The sequence below is a fragment of the Salmo trutta genome, chromosome 30, assembly GCF_901001165.1.
Source record: "Salmo trutta chromosome 30, fSalTru1.1, whole genome shotgun sequence".
Lineage (NCBI taxonomy): Eukaryota > Metazoa > Chordata > Actinopteri > Salmoniformes > Salmonidae > Salmo > Salmo trutta.
The window spans coordinates 29,927,018-29,945,047 of record NC_042986.1 but is presented as its reverse complement, the minus strand read 5'-3'; the positions used below and the strand labels follow the sequence as shown (position 1 = coordinate 29,945,047).

Below are 18,030 nucleotides of genomic sequence, written 5' to 3'. Positions count from 1 at the left end.
TTAGGACATGGTCCCTCACGGAGACATTCTACAGTACATCATCACTCTGATCCAAGAGGTTCCTCATGTTTTCAGAACCACAACACAACAGTGTTGGGCTATTGATCACACTGTAATAGTGTTGGGCTGTTTAACACTTTGTAACAGTGTTGGGCTGTTGAACATGCTGTAACAGTGTTGGGCTGTTGAACATGCTGTAACAGTGTTGTGCTGTTGAATACTCACCGCACAGAGGACGGGAGTGATGAAGGTCCAGCTCCATTTCATCCATGGGTTTGGTCGGTAGCCAATCATGTCTTCAATTGCATCATAGAAATTATCAGCGCCTGTCAACCAGACAGAAGAACAGACTGGTTGTAAGGGACACACTCCTAGTCTCCTATACAATAAAGGTAACCATCATGTAAAACCTGTGCATTTTCTCAAGGTGAAACATCAGGGTGATGTATTAACTTAAAACAGAATCAGTATCTCTTCATCTCTACACCAATGACAAGAGCTACAGTACAGGATGTGGAGCCATCATAGCCTCTATAAACACCCTAATCGACCTGTCGGCTTTTCCATGAAGTCACATATTATGGCATAAACAATCTCTCTGTAGGGGCTGGATTCAATCCGTATTGCAGAAGTATCAAGGAAGAGCCGCACTTTTGCTCGATTTAAATTTAAGGGCAATGTTCCCACCTTAGCGGAGACTGCATTCACGGTAAACGCTGCATACGTCAGCTCAATCGGAAATGACCTTCTGCGATACAGATTGAATCCAGCCCTAGTTTACTGTTAACTGTTACAAAACTAGGAACAGGTTCCACTCAGCAATGACAGACAACCCCTGTTATGGCCTATGTGCCATTGCATGATAAGCTATTCTTAGCAATACCGGCATGCTTGCTCTCTTAATAATGGCTATAACAGCGTTACTAAAAACACCTCTAGGAATGGCAGCTGGGTCGTTGTGCTCCTGTTCACCTCTTCATTATAAAGGTCATTGTGATGAGGCGGCATAGTTCTTAGTCATTTGCCTTCAATAGAAGCCAATGGGCCGTGCGTAAAAGCCAATTCAAGTGATTTACGATTGGCGTGAAAGGAAACAAGGTTATTGTTTACATTTTACCCCAAGCAAGGTCATAACTCATGTGTTATTGTTTTTGTTTAACACTTTAAAAACACAGTATCTTAACATGTGTTCCCTAAATGTAGGCTACACACTTTATTTGGCAAAAAGGGCAACAACAAAAAACTTACCATAAACCCAGGCTACAGCAATACATTCAAAGAATGCAACCCACAAAAGGCACACACCACTGGCTGCATAGTAGTCAAAGAGTTGAAACACATACATGCCACCCTGAAAAGAAAGCACATAACAAAAAGAGAGTGAGAGAGAAATACAGAAAGGGAGAGCGGTGGGGTGGACATGGGTAGGAAAAAGTGGAGGAGGTTGATACATCAGAATGCGGGCGCTGGGCCAATGAAAGAAGAGTTCAACAGGTGGTGAGATGTGAGATATAATTGAAGTAAAGTTAACTGGAACATAGCATTCCAAATTGTTCCATTCGTGATGTCAAGCACACAGGATGTGATATGAGAGGTCGTTAGTAGAAACCCCATATTTGGTCGCAAAATTGTGACAATGGCAAAGTACGTGGGAAAACTATTGTGATGTTATCTTATAAGTTAAACTGAAATGTGTGCAGTAGAAACGACAGTGTGAATCGTTAGCTTCTATTGAGATGTTTCTGTATGTGAACATAATTTAATTCCAAAGGTCTCAGAAGCGATTTTTTAAAATTGTATTTAACTAGGCAAGTCAGTTAAGAACAAATTCTTATTTACAAGGTAAAAATCTGTTGTTCTGCCACTGAACAAGGCAGTTAACCCAATGTTTCCTGGTAGGCACCATGGAACATTGGGTTAACTGCCTTGTTCAGTGGCAGAACAACAGATTTTTACCTTGTCAGCTCTGGGATTCGATCCAGCAACCTTTAAGGTTACTAGCCCAATGCTCTTACCACTAGGCTACCTGCCACTAATCGTAGTATGTCAATGTGTCTTACATGTAAGGTAAAAACAACATGTCGTGCATAGAGATACGTTAAAGTGCTGTTGGTGTACTTACTTTCGTTACCATGGTAAGTCCCAAAAGATAGCTTATGCAGCACATTACAGCTATAAAGATCTCGCGGCGGTAACCCGTCCTTAGGGCGGCTGGATACAGATCAACCAGGGAGGTGATCTGTCCTTCCACCTCCACAAACTGGGGAGACAGAAAGCAACACATCAACCTTAATGTCCCACCAGAACTCTGACATCCATTACCACTAGAATTGATATTGCTTTTAGGCCTTATTACAAAAACATGAATACTAAATAAATACATTATAAAGTAACAACCTATATTTATAGCCCTGGATCTCATATGAGCAAATACCCTGAGAAACTGTTGAGCATGAAAAATCCAGCAGCGTTGCAGTTCTTGACCCACTCAAACCGGTCCACATGGCACCTACTACTATACCCCGTGCAAAGGCACTTAACTCTTTGGTCTTGCCCATTCACACTCCCCTTCATCTACACTGATTGAAGTGGATTTAACAAGTGACATCAATAAGGGACAATAGCTTTCACCTGGTCATGTTCTGTACAGTCAGCGTACAGGAATATGGAAACACTTAAAAAATGTGCAGCCTGGAACCAATTTAATTTCTCAGTGGTCTGTCGAAAGCTTAACAAAAAGTAATGTCTGCCTCTCTATATGTTCACTTTTCTTTCTCCTCAAACCAATGATTAGACTAGACTAGAGAATGACTGCTGTCTTTGTTGTGCAGTAATGAGACATTCTAAACAAGGCTTCTCTTGGGAAGGCCTCCTATTGGTTTGTTCATGCAAAACAACACTGACTGTCTTCCACTCTCAACCTCTCTCTCGCCCTCCCCCTCCCTCCCTCTCTTTCTCCAGTCTATTCTTCATGGAAACCCTATCCACTTCAAACTGCTCCAGTTGTCTTGTCACGGGCTGAATTATTTAATTGGCAGTGCTGTTGTCGTCACGGTAAATGTATCTGGAGTCACACTACTCTGATTTAGTGAAATAGACTTTGTTATTCAGCATACACTGAAAACATTTTTTTCCCCCACATCTTACAACAAGCCCTCTCCTCATAACTATGGCATACGAGCAATGAAACAATACTGTATTCAGCACCTCTAATCTGCGTAAAATGTATGGTCAAGAATGACGGCCACTCTCCTGCTCATTTTGCCTATGGAAATAGTAGTGCTAGAAGCACAAGTATTTATTTCAAGTTTGGACCATCATCCTGATCTCCTGTTTGGCTGAGATATATCATTGGCCATGAGGAGGGCTGACTTAGCACAGAGTAAAATTACACTTGGAAGCTGGAAATGTGATAGTGAGAGAACCCCACTGATGCCACTCCTGTGTTGTCTCCCTGGCCTTGCCTCCGTTCATCTTAATCAACGCCCCGGGACTCTGGGCTGCAGGGACACCTCAGAGGAAGGCTATAGGGCTAGACTGTTAGGTTCTACCTACTAAATTACTATGCGTTCAGAGATTCATTTATTACTGGTTCACACACTTTTACAAAAACTGTTTACTATTTGCGTTCAAGCCTTCAAGATGTAACAGCTGTTTTGACATAGTAGTAGAGTCCACTCTGGGAAAACACTGGTTAAAAATACTGCCTGCTGTGAAACGTGTTGGGTCGCCTTTCTTGTCTGGAAGTTATTTGAAACCAGGGGTCGTTGATGTTGATCAGACACACAATCTCTTTTATACCAATGACTGACCTGACTGCAGCCCTGTGCTCCATTTGGAGCAAAACTGACTACTGTACTGGGGTCCTCAAAGGAACTATACCAATCGAAAAGGTACCACTTTACACTTCTGTATAGGTACCTACTTCCTATATATTACATTGGTACTGTAAATACATAGGCATATTGTAATTACAGTGTAGATACACTAACAACATGATGTAATTACAGTGTAGATACTCTAACGACATATTGTAATTACAGTGTAGATACACTATATTGTAATTACAGTGTGGATACACTAACAACGTATAGTAATTACAGTGTAGATACACTATATTGTAATTACAGTGTAGATACACTAACAACGTATAGTAATTACAGTGTAGATATACTAACGTATTTTAATTACAGTGTAGATATACTAACGTATTTTAATTACAGTGTAGATATACTAACATATTGTAATTACAGTGTAGATATACTAACGTATTTTAATTACAGTGTAGATATACTAACGTATTTTAATTACAGTGTAGATATACTAACAACATATTGTAATTACAGTGTAGATACACATTGTTACAAGGTCCTTATAACTAGGGACATGCACTGTCACGTATTGTGGTACGTACCACTACCAATAGTAATGTATGCTAGCTATTGGTTTAGTACTAACCTGACTGTCGAGGCCCAGTAGCAGAAGCATGATGAAGAATAGGATGGCCCAGAACGTGGGATAGGGCATCATGGACACAGCCTTAGGGTAGGCAATGAAGGCCAGGCCAGGACCTAGAAGGGGGAGAAGAGAGGGGAAGGGGGGAGAAGGGGGAACGAGAGGGGAAGGGGGGAGAAGGGGGAGAGGAGAGGGGAAGGGGGAGAAGGGGAGAAAGAGAGGGAAGAGAATTAACCAACCCGTCTAATTTGAGCTTGGACGGTATGAGGGGGGATAAAAACATTAAACTAAAGACATCCAAAGTATCTGGAATGCTAATGTTACAGTATTGGAAGAGACTAAGTGATAAACCTTTGGTATATGCTATGTGTTTCAGTTCTGTAAGGACTGGATAGGTTGAGGAACTATCCACTAAGTGTCTGCTATATGCTGTGTGACTCTAGCATCCTACATTAGTTTACTTGCTAAACAAATACTGACAAAGCAGATAGCGATTTGCTCAAAAGCATAAGCTAATTCAACAGGATTTTGAAAGGCACTTGAACATATACAAACAGACAGGAAACTCAACTCAACAAACTATATATCATTAACTCTTGCAAGTCCATCCAACACAATAAAGTATTGCACAGATTTAGTTAGACCTCACATTTGTCATTATTTACTGTTATCCACAACAATTTACATTTACTGTAACCGTAAGAAAATATGACCTATTTTTCAAGTTAATCCTTTTCCAATAAATATGCATGAATTATAGCAACAACAAAAAAACAATCAGACATTGATTTTCAATCATTCCAATTGACAAACACAGCAGACACAGCTATAACAGTCACAGTACAATATAATTCTCTCCTCTTTCTAATTCAAGTTAAAGTACATGGAAACAGTTTCTCTCTGAACCAGGTTGTTGTCAAGGAAGGAACAATAGCAACACTGAACTGGACAGAGCGAGCATGCTGAAAGAAGATGCATCTCCTTCGGAATCCACATAAAATACAATATCAAGGTGGGCAGAAACAGAACCGCTTAGCTAAAGCCACCTCAGGGATCCACAGCTCAATGCAGTACAGTACTTAACATTACAGTTACATTACAATACTTGGCACTGTCGTTTTCCACAACTATTTCACTGGTAATACAGTCTACTGTATTACCCAACATAAATGATAACAATTTAATTGGAACAGAATTGTCTTATTTTATTTTGGCTTATTGCACATTATAGTGACTGTAAACAATTTCTTAATTATATAAATTCAATCCACACTTGCCAATCTTATGGATGACCCCTCACCATAAGATGTAATGATTTTTTAAATAAACATAAATATTATAAATAGATTATAAACCCTAGAGTGGAACATTGGTGCACCTGGTGCCTTTGAGCCCAGGTGACTGTGAATGGTAGAGTATAGCTGTGATTATGAGTGTGGTTTTATAGAGTGGCTCTTTATTTAACCCAGCTTTACATGGTAGCTCAGACACACGGCACAGTGCTCAACCAGAGCCAAATTCGCTGTGGAAAACACAGCATAGAAAAAGCAACAATTCTGTTTCTTTCAGGCCTTTATTCAAGGAGTGTCCAATTGCCGATACCTCTACATTTCAGCATTGCCGTTTCCAAAACTTATCTTTTCATATTACGCATTTTAGTTTTTCCCCTCTTTCAAATCTGGGTGACTTATTGGCTAAATCGTTTAAAAAAAAAACTTTCCAATCATCTGCTTTGTTCGTTAGCAGTGCCCACCATCACTGCTACGTTCACTGTTGACCTTTGACCCTCATACCTGACTCTGCCACATCGGCAATGTCCACCCCTTGCTCTTGTGCCATGAAGCCCAGGACGGAAAATATTGCGAAGCCAGACACAAAACTGGTACCGCTGTTCAGGCCTCCCAGCAGCAAACAGTCCCTATGTCACACATATGTCATGGAGGATGTTAATTTACACAGACGGAACCGAAGTTCCCATTTTTTTCTTACGCAACCGCCTTTGACACGAGTTGCTCTCTCTACTACTACAGCAGTCCCCCGTCACCATGACAACGAAGCTCACCTGTAGCAGTTGTATTTGTACTTGTTGTAGCTCCCTAGTGACGTCATAGCCCCCAGACAGATGGCGTAGGAGAAGAATATCTGGGTTCCTGCGTCGATCCACACCTGAGACAACAACGGCAACAACATGATACCAGGCGGCTCAGTTCGCCATTCATCATACACTTCTGGTCACATGGCCAGCAACCTTTTTCATCTTTGTTGGGACATAATTGGGTTAGATTAACCTAATAAGCAATGAGATTTGACATTCAATTTGATTAACGCACTTAAAGCATTTTACTATGACCTTTTCCTTCTGCGTCTGATCAAACGTACAAGTAACTAAGCTACTGAGGCTAAGACACATAACTACTTGATTAAACATGTTGCGAGCTCAAATCAAATTGAGGGCACTGAATTGCTCTTCAGTGCACTCTCAAAATTGGGGGATAAAAAGGAAAATTTCCATCAAAACTGAACATGTTAATCAAAGCAAGGCTTTTGTTGTAACATTGGAAATCAAAAAGACCACATGGGATACCATGTTGCAAATCTAATTTATCCAACAAAAGGACCTTTTAGCTTTCCAGCTCAAAGCATGTAACAAAAAAGCGGCTCTAATCTCATTGTAAAACAACGATGTTGCAGAATGATTGTCATGGAACTTTCCAGGTCCACCAGGCATAGTTAAATCTTATATGCTTTCATGCCCTCAGTTTGTCCATAGATTGCACTGGGACCAACAGAGAAACACATCTTATCTCTTTCCTAAGCGTCAACCCTATTTTTGCTCAACTCATTTAACTCCAGCAGTGAGCTAATTGAATTACACGATATAAATATATATACACAAACATGTATGTGGACACCCCTTCAAATTAGTGGATTTGGCTATTTCAGCCTTAACTGTTGCCGACAAGTGTATAAAATTTTGCACAAAACCATGCAATCTCCATAGACAAACATTGTCAGTAGAATGGCCTTACTGAAGAGTTCAGTGACATTCAACATAGCACCGTCATAGGATGCCACCTTTCCAACAAGTCAGTTATCAAATGTCTGCCCTTCTAGAGCTGCCCTGGTCAACTTTAAGTGCTGTTATTGTGAAGTGGAAAGCAATGAACAGCAATGGCTCAGCCGCGAAGTGGTGAGCCACACAAGCTCACAGAACTGAACCGCTGACTGTCGAAGCGCGTAAATATCGTCTGTTCTCGATGCAACACTCACTACCGAATTCCAAACTGCCTCTGGAATCAAGGTCAGCACAACTGTTCTCCGGGAGCTTCATTAAATGATTTTTCATGGCCGAGCAGCCGCACACAAGTCTAAGATCACCATGCGCAATGCCAAGCATCGGCTAAAGTGGTGTAAAGCTCGCCGCCATTGGACTCTGGACTGATGAATCACGCTTCACCATCTGGCAGTTCGATGGACGAATCTGGGTTTGGCGGATGCCAGGAGAACGCTACCTGCCTGAATGCATAATGCCTACTGTAAAGTTTGGTGGAGGAGGAATAATGGTCTGGGGCTGTTTCTCAAGGTTCGGGCCAGGCCCCTTAGTTCCAGTGAAGAGAAATCTTAACACCACAGCATACAATGATATTCTATATGATTCTATGCTTCCAACTTTGTGACAACAGTTTTGGGAAGGCCCTTTCCTGTTTCAGCATGACAATGCCCCCGTGCACAAAGTGAGGTCCATACAGAAATGGTTTGTCAAGATCGGTGTGGAAGAACTTGACTGGGATGAATTGGAACGCCGACTGTGAGCCAGGCCTAATCACCCAACATCAGTGCCTGACCTCACTAATGCTCTTGTGGCTGAATGGAAGCAAGTCCCCACAGCAATGTTCCAACATCTAGTGGAAAGCCTTCCCAAAGGAGAGGAGGTTGTTATAGCAGCAAAGGGGGGACCAACTCCACATTAATGCCCATGATTTTGGAATGAGATGTTCGATGAGTCAGGTGGTGTATGTCATAAACCTGGATGGTTGGAGAGTTCTAGTGAGTCTTGCATTGTGAGTACATCTTCTCTCAAAGATTATAGTGTCACTAATAATTCAACCAGCCCTAACCAAGGCTGTGTACCGGTTCCTTTTCCGCAGTCCAGATTACTTTATGATGTAGAGATGTCAGTGAGAGGCCCTGATAGACGTGTAAGTAAACAGATATGCATTGATGCTGAAAGGGGATATGTGTAGTCATGTCATTGGGGGCAGGCGGAGGGGATTGCACAGAGACAGGGAAGATGGGTAGAGGGGTGGGGATGAGGGTTTGGGTAAGAGTTATGGCTCCTACCTCTGGATCCTGTAGGCGGGTCAGGTTGGGGTAGAGATAGAATTTGATCCCTTCGGACGCTCCTGGCAGAGTCACTCCACGCACCAGCAGCACAATAAGCATGACGAAAGGGAAAGTTGCTGTGATATACACCACCTAGAGAAAACAGATAAGAGACAATTCTATATTTATTAGCTGATTTAAGGTTTCATAACAGAAAGGAACTTGGAGAGGATGCTTGAGGTAGAAGTTACCCCCAACTACAGATCTAGGATTAGATTACCAAACCCCCCAATTCTTAAAGGGATGAAGAAATATCTGATCCTGTGTCAGGGGTTAGGTTGGGGGTAACTTCTACCCACTCCTTAGGGCTCCAGAGATAGACCATCAACTGAAGCCAAAATATAAAAGGTGGCGCAGTTGGCCATTTTACAGAATGGAATGGTTTTTGCTAGGGAAAGAAATGGTTTAAACAAATAGGAAAGGGAGCATGGAATATACAGAAGGACACAACTGCACAAAGATAGTTGACTGTTGTGGATTGCATTGTGTGAGGTGTTTTCAGTTGGGGTGGGCAGCTGGAGTGAGTGCATGGAAATATACTTTACAATAGCCTTTTAACTGAAATAACAGCTGCCGTCATATAAGTAGTGGCCTCCATAACATAACCAGGTGACCTGTAGAGCTCTGTGTTTGCTCTAGGTGTGTGGGGATAAGAATATGTATTACATGGTAATAATGGCAGCCTTTTACAGTGTAGATTTAAGCCACTCCCTTGTTAAGATCTGGTAATGAACAATTCAAAATGGCACCGACAGTGATGGTTGCCTCGCTTCGAGTCCTTAGGTAACTACACAGTATTTCATTTTTTAATGTATTATTTCTTACATTGTTACCCCAGGAAATCTTAAGTCTTATTACATATAGCTGGGAAGAACTATTGGATGTAAGAGCAACATCAACTTACCAACATTACGACCAGGAATACAACTTTCCCGAAGCGGATCCTCTATTTGGACCACCACTCAGGACAATGGATGTAATCCCAGAAGCCGACCCAAAACAACGGCGCCGCAGAAGGGGCAGGCGGAGCGACCTCCTGGTCAGGCCCCATAGACATGCACATCGCCCACCTCTCCCGAGTATACTATTCGCCAATGTCCAGTCTCTTGACAACAAGGTAGATGAAATTCGAGCAAGTGTTGCCTTCCAGAAAGACATCAAATATTGTAACATTCTCTGTTTCACGGAAACATGGCTCTCTCTGGATATGTTGTCGGAATCGGTTCAGCCACCGTGCTTCTCCATGCACCGCGCCGACAGAGATAAACACCTCTCTGGGAAGAGGAAGGGCGAGGGTGTATGCTTCATGATTAACGACTCATGGTGTAATCATAACAACATACAGGAACTCAAGTCCTGCTCACCCGACCTAGAATTCCTTACAATCAAATGACGGCCATATTACCTCCCAAGAGAATTCTCATCAGTTATCGTCACAGCTGTGTTCATTCCCCCTCAAGCAGACACCAAGATGGCCCTCAAGGAACTTCACTGGACTCTATGTGAACTGGAAACCATATATCCTGAGACTGCATTTATTGTAGCTGGGGATTTTAACAAAGCAAATTTGAGAACAAGGCTGCCTAAATTCTATCAGCATATTGATTGCAGTACACGCAGGGGTAATACACTTGACCATTGCTACTCTAACTTCCGCGATGCATACAAAGCCCTCCCCCGCCCTCCCTTCGGCAAATCCGACCACAATGCCATCTTGCTCCTAACGTCTTATAGGCAGAAACTCAATCAAGATGTACCAGTGACTAGAACCATTCAACGCTGGTCTGACCAATCGGAATCCACGCTTCAAGAATGTTTTGATCACGCGGATTGGGATATGTTCCGGTCAGCCTGAGAAAACAACAATCGGTCTACACGCTGGCTCGGTGAGTGAGTTTATTAAGAAGTGCAATGGAGATGTTGTACCCACTGTGACTATTAAAACCTACCATAACCAGAAACAGTGGATGGATGGCAGCATTTGCACAAAACTGAAAGTGCGAACCACCTCATTTAACCATGGAAAGAGGTCTGGGAATATAGCTGAATATAAACAGTGTAGTTATTCCCTCTTCAAGGCAATCAAACAAGCGAAATTCCTGTACAGGGACAAAGTGGAGTCGAAATTCAAAGGCGCAGACACAAGACGTATGTGGCACAGTCTACAGGAAATCACAGACTACCGACGGCATGCTTCCAGACAAACTAAACATCTTTGCCCGCTTTGAGGATAATACAGTGACACCGTCGCGGCCCGCTAACAAGGACCGCGCCCCCACCCTCCTTCTCCGCTGCCGACGTGAGTAAAATATTTAAACGTGTTAACCCTCGCAAGGCTGCTGGCCCAGGTCGGCATCCCTAGCTGCTTCCTCAGAGCATGTGCAAACCAGCTGGCTGGTGTGTTTACGGACATATTCAATCACTCCCTATCCCAGTCTGCTGTCCCCACATGCTTCAAGATGGCCACCATTGTTCCTGTACCCAAGAAGGCAAAGATAACTGAACTAAATGACTACCGTCCAGTAGCACTCACTTCTGTCATCATGAAGTGCTTTGAGAGACTAGTCAAGGATCATATCACCTCCACCTTAACGGACACCCAAAGACCCACTACAGTTTGCATACCACCCCAACAGGTCCACAGACGATGCAATCGCCATCACACTGCACACTGCCCTATCCCATCTGGACAAGAGGAATACCTATGTAAGAAAGCTAATCATTGACTACAGCTCAGCATTCAACACCATAGTACCCTCCAAGCTCATCATCAAGCTGGAGGCCCTGGGTCTAAACACCGCCCTGTGCAATTGGGTCCTGGACTTTCTAATGGGCCGCCCCCAGGTGGTGAAGGTAGGAAACAACATCTCCACTTCGCTGACCCTCAACACTGGGGCCCCACAAGGGTGCGTGCTCAGGCCCCTCCTGTACTCCCTGTTCACCCATGACTGCGTGGCCATGCAGGCCTCCAACTCAATCATCAAGTTTGCAGATGACACAACAGTAGTGGGCTTGATTACGAACAACGACGAGACAGCCTACACAGAGGAGGTGAGGGCACTCGGAGTGTGGTGTCAGGAAAACAACCTCTAACTCAATGTCAACAAAACAAAGGAGATTGTGGACTTCAGGAAACAGCAGAGGGAGCACCCCTCTATCCACATCGAAGGGACAGCAGTGGAGAAGGTGGAAAGTTCCTGGGCGTACACATCACAGACAAACTGAAATGGTCCACCCACACAGACAGTGAGGTGAAGAAGGCACAACAGCACCTTTTCAAACTCAGGAGGCTGAAGAAATTTGTCTCGTCACCCAAAAACCTGACAAACTTTTACAGATGCACAATCGAGATTTTCTTGGCGGGCTATATCACAGCCTGGTACGGCAACTGCACCGCCCTCAACCGCAAGGCTCTCCAGAGGTGGGTGCAGACTGCACAACGCATCCATGACACCTACAGCACCCGATGTCACAGGAAGGCCAAAAAGATCATCAAGGACAACAACCACCTGAGCCACTGCCTGTTTACACCGCTACCATCCAGAAGGCGAGGTCAGTACAGGTGCATCAAAGCTGGGACTGAGAGACTGAAAAACAGCTTCTATCTCAAGGCCATCAGAGTGCTAAACAGCGATCCCTAACTCAGAGAGGCTGCTGCCTACATTGAGACCCAATCACTGGACACTTTAATAAATGGATCACTAGTCACCTTAAACAATTTCACTTTAAATAATGCCTCTTTAATAATGTTTACATATTCTACATTACTCATATCATATGTATATGCCGTAAAATCAAATCAAATTGTATTGGTCACATACACATAGTTAGCAGATGTTAATGCGAGTGTAGCGAAATGCTTGTGCCCCTTAGTTCCAACAGTAAAGTAATATCTAACAAGTAATATCTAACAATTCCCAACAGCTACCTACTACTCACAAATCTATCAAGTAATCTAACAATTCCCCACCAACTACCTAATACACACAAATCTAAAGGGGTGAATGAAAATATGTAAATATAAATATATGGATGAGCGATGGCCGAGCGGCATAGGCAAGGCTGTATTTTATACCATCTATTGCACCTTGCCTATGCCGCTTGGCCATCGCTCATCCATATATTTATATGTACAGATTCTCATTCACTTTAGAGATGTGTGTTTTAGGTACTTGTTGGGAAATTGTTAGATTACTTGTTAGATATTACTGCACTGTCGGAACTAGAAGCACAAGCATTTTGCTACACTCGCATTAACATCTGCTAACCATGTGTAGTATGCGACCAATAAAATTTGATTTGATTTAATGCTGGATATGCAACTGTTTACCATAATGGTCTGTGTTTTGTACAGAGCTGAAACCACGAATTAGGTATTTCCGTAACAGTTCACCAAATAGACAGTTGATCGGTCTCCCAACAAGCCACAGTGGTCCTTTAAGTGGTTCAGTAATCAGTGTTGGACACAGCACAGTGACTGTCCCACTCCATTGACAGACAGACAGAGCTCTGAGGGATCTGCTGTACTGTACTGCACACTAACACACTGTCAGCATAGAGTCTGGCCAAAACCTAATGTACAGTACAGTAACTCATGGTCCTTAATCAAACAGACTAACCTGCCTGTTTCTGCAATCATCAACAGACCGTTACTGCTTTGTCAGTGATAGAGACAAGTTGGCTACAACAAAAATCACCTAGCACCCAGGTTAATGCCCTTAGGCAGCAGACAATACATATTAAGTAATTCCCTTTTTTGGGTGTATACATACAGATGTAGGATACTAACTTGAGCCAGTTTGCACCAGCAGGAAAATAATTCTGCAGCAACAGGAAATGTGAAATATTATGTGGATTATAATTAATGGACATTTTTGTAGGGGTTGATACATTTTTCGTAGTAAAGTTGTCCTGCAACAGGGTGATCAAATTAAGATCCGACATCTGTAAACACACTTTTTAAGAGACTACAAACAAGCCTGATAACAACCACATCATGCTACTACCCACCTTCCCAGTGGACTTGACTCCCTTCCAGATGCAGAAGAAGCAGACAATCCACACTGCCAGGAGACACAGGGCTAGGTCCCACTTCAGTGGCCCGATGTCATCAATTCCAGAGGAGATGCTCAGCACATTGCGTCTTAAGAGAGAGGGGGCAGACAGCATCCAGGTTAATGACTGTTCTGATGGGACAGAACTGTAGGCTTATGTAGACCCCTGAACGATACAGCACAGTACATTTTCCACTCTACAAAAACATTTTAAAAGTAGGGCAAGTGTGACATGTCATAATTCCTGTGGGTCCTGTCCAAGGTTTCATGCCAACAGAGGTTACATCAACAGCAGTGAAAAGCAAACATCCACATGATGTGACGGTAATAGTGTGTCTGTGAGGTCTAGTTTTCACCAACCCTCCTCTGCTCTAGCTCACCCTGGACCTGAATGAACTGTGCCCTGAGACAATTTTGAGAGAATACGGCAGAATGTATTTTCATTCTATGTGTTCTATTTCTGTGGAACAGCCTCAATTCGCCGGGGCATGGACTCTACAAGGTGTCAAAAAGCGTTCCACAAGGATGCTAGCCCATGTTGACGCCAATGCTTCCCATAGTTGTGTCAAGTTGGCTGGATGTCCTTTGGGTGGTGGACCATTATTGATTCACATGCAAAACTGTTGAGCATGAAAACCAAGCAACGTTGCAGTTCTTGACACAAACCGGTGAGACTACCATACTCCGTTCAAAGGCACTTAAATATTTTGTCTTGCCCATTCACCCCCTGAATGGCACATATAGACACAATCCATGTCTCAATAGTCTCAAGGCTTAACCTATTTCCTCCCCTTCATCTACACTGATTGACGTGGATAAAAAAATGAAATCAATAAGGGATCATAGCGTTCACCTGGATTCACCTGGTCAGTCTATGTCATGGAAAGAGCAGGTGTTCTTACTGTTTTGTACACTCAGTATATATGACTCTGGTAGAAAGTAGATATCATCTACGCTGGATTTTGTGTTGGCCAAATGTTAATTAGCATCATCTTAACCTAAATTGTGATTTGAAGTTAAGTGGTTGTGGCTTCCCAAGAGAATACAACTTTGGCAGGACTTTTAAGAGTAAAGGAAAAGGATAATACCCCTTGATCCAAATATAGTACAGTGAAATGATCTAATTTAAAGATAGAATGAACCTCATGATAGAGGGGGGATTTCTTGGAAATGTTGCCCATTCAAACATAAGTTTACAGCAAACAAGGAAGAGGCACGGTATCTGCACTGTTTATATTTGAGTTTGTTTTTGACATTGTAAACCTGTCTGTGTTCACGTGCGTGCGTGCGTGCGTGCGTGCGTGTGTGCGTGTGTGCGTGTGTGTGTGTGTGTGTGTGTGTGTGTGTGTGTGTGTGTGTCAGTACAGAGTCAACCCAGCTGTCAGACGGTGAGTACTCACTCCCAGAACTCAGTGACGGGGGAGGTGAAGTTGGTGATATTGGCAGCCAACATCAGGGTCTTGTTCTTGCGGAATGTGTCCTCTACACACCGGTCTGTGTTCCACGGCTGATTGCATTTGGCCCAGGGCAGCTCCGGCTGAAAGCACTGGAATAGGTAGTAGAGTCCCCAGGCTAGAATCACTATGTAGTAGATGTTCAGGAGAGAGACGATCACGATAGAGGCATAGCCAATACCTACAGAGAAGAGAAATAATTCATTAAAACCAATACCGGGTTGATTCTTTATTATATCAGTGAACCAGTGCAGAAGCTTGGGAGTAAACAGAGAACTAGTGTTCTTGGAATAAGTCACAGCAATGATGAAACCTCCATGAAAAATCGATGACCTACAACTAAATTGTGAAACCACAAGAGTTTCATTCCAAAACGCGATATATCATTTTTTTTATTATTTAAATGTTGATAAATTGAAATGTTGATTAATTAAAAACACATCTTGTGAAAGAGATCAAGCTATTCTTTTTTCATGTTACCGATTAATGGGCTAGTGAAAAGACACCTATGATTTTGTTTAAAATATATTGCAAGGTAATTTTATTTTAGGGAGACAAATAATCATGTTTTGTGGCAAAATGCTATGTAACCACCCCAAACAACAGAACTGCAATAGAAAAAGTATCTTGATTGGGTTTTAAACAATTAGGGAAAAGGGGATACCTAGTCAGTTGTACAACTGAATGCATTCAATTGAAATGTATCTTCTGCATTTAACCCAACCCCTCTGAATCAGAGAGGTGCAGGCGGCTGCCTTAATCTTCATCCACGTCATCGGCGCCTGGGGAACAGTGGGTTAACTGCCTTGCTCAGGGGCAGAACGATAGATTTTTACCTTGTCAGCTCTGGGATTTGATCCAGCAACCTTTCGGTTACTGGCCCAATGCTCTAACCCGCCAGGCAACCTGCTGCCCCCACATGTAATAAAGTATCGATACATAAATAAACACATTAAAATAATTAATTTGTTTAAACTATATAATGCAAATACCCTATCACATATCCAATTTATTGTATCCAGAGAGTGAACAGTGTATGGAAAGCACGTTTTCTTTTTGGACATTTAAGCAACTTTTGGAACAATTTTATAGGGTTTTTACAGGTTTGTTTCGTTAGGATAAATCAAGGGAAGATTTTGAGTTTGATTATATACACTTCATAATAATATACATATAATAATATCAATAATATATAATATAGAAATATATAATACAACTTACAACTGAACAGACAAATATAATGACAATGATTCGCTAAATTGCTCACTTTTACGCCAGCAGCTAAAACCATTTGGAAGGTTCAGCACATCTGGACAGTGGATATAGCCAGAGCTATATATTTAGAGAGTTGGGCTAACTTTTTGCATTTTTAAAAAGAATTCTAGACATTCAGTTAGGCTACATAGCATTTATTTTTACAATTCCTTGTGTAATGTTAATGAGTGCTAACTTGGCTGCCATAAAATGTTGTAGTGTCATGTAAATACATCATAATGCAGAAACACCGATGTCCCTGCTCTCTAAACACAGCTCTGGATATAACACGTTTTTGTATGAAACAAGACTGTCGGATATTGCGTTATGCAAAAAAAAAACATTCTAAAGCAAATGTTTTGAAAGTACGACAACAGCCATAATTGATACACAGAGAAAGGACCATTCATTTCAATTGCCATTTATCATATATTGGAATCAAACCCTTCAATGCATTTACTGTAGCAGAACAGTGCCATAGGGGCTTCAATATGTGTCACTGAATCCCCTTGTAAACTAAACTAAGTAAAGCCAACATTGGAGCTGAAGCACATCAGTGAACAGCACTGACCTAGCGCCTTTTGACTAAATGTATGTCTATAAAATCATTAGAAACCAATCCACTGACTCGGATGTTCACAACTCAACACTCCTATTTCAAAGAGAGGATGTTTCCCTGGCTTGAGTGTACTAACTCTGGTAATAATGACTTTAGTCACAGAAATCCCCTGTAGTCTTCCACTCCTCTGATCTATTTGTAAAGTGGTGTTACCTCCGCCAGTCAGGGTTGTGTGTGTGGTGGGTGAGGCAGGGCAGGCCTTCTGTAGGTGTGATAAAACATTAAGAGGGACAATGGCAGCCGGCCTATAGGCCACCTGTGGGCATCTGTCACTCTCTAGTCTATATGTGGGTAAACAAAAGTGTGCGCGCGCATGTGCGTGTGTGTGTTTGCGCACGTGTGAGTGTGTGTGTGTGTGTGCGCAAGTGAGTGTGTGTGTGTGTGTGTGTGTGTGTGCATGCACACCTGCGTGTGTGTGCCAGTTCACACAACCCACCAGTCAATTAGGCAGCTGCCTCAGCACTCCTTCAATATTCAAGCACATCAACAGATGCTGAAGATTGGCTGCACCCCCAGTCTTCAGCTGTCTGTTTCTACCTGCCGCTCCCGGCTTCATGGAATAGCAGCTTATGGCTGGGAGCTGTCTCTCTACCTACTGGTCTACATGTTAGAACTGGTCTGCCAGTAGCATATCACAGTGTAAACCTATGGCAGGACCCTGACTGATAAGGAGATACGTTAGAGTGCCAAACCGTGACGCCAGGACTGTAATAACGACATCATGCTACAGTAATATCCGATAACATATCTGTGGTGCTGACAAACAAAACAGGTGGCCCCCTGCTGCCAAGACCTACACCGTCCATCATTT

The 18,030-nt window shown here is 42.6% G+C and overlaps 1 protein-coding gene across 4 annotated transcripts in view; it reads right to left on the bottom strand.

Moving 5' to 3' along the window:
• Nucleotides 1–18,030, bottom strand: part of slc6a6a (solute carrier family 6 member 6a) — a 33,005-nt gene that overhangs the window by 2,583 nt on the left and 12,392 nt on the right. For all 4 annotated transcript variants that reach the window (XM_029723803.1, XM_029723802.1, XM_029723801.1 and 1 more), the window contains 9 exons: nucleotides 15,293–15,527; nucleotides 13,849–13,981; nucleotides 8,797–8,931; nucleotides 6,518–6,621; nucleotides 6,249–6,373; nucleotides 4,459–4,571; nucleotides 2,123–2,260; nucleotides 1,249–1,351; nucleotides 226–326 (listed from right to left, as the gene is read on the bottom strand). In XM_029723803.1, the coding sequence (XP_029579663.1) occupies nucleotides 226–326; nucleotides 1,249–1,351; nucleotides 2,123–2,260; nucleotides 4,459–4,571; nucleotides 6,249–6,373; nucleotides 6,518–6,621; nucleotides 8,797–8,931; nucleotides 13,849–13,981; nucleotides 15,293–15,527 (1,187 nt within the window). The remainder of the gene's footprint in view (nucleotides 1–225; nucleotides 327–1,248; nucleotides 1,352–2,122; nucleotides 2,261–4,458; nucleotides 4,572–6,248; nucleotides 6,374–6,517; nucleotides 6,622–8,796; nucleotides 8,932–13,848; nucleotides 13,982–15,292; nucleotides 15,528–18,030) is intronic.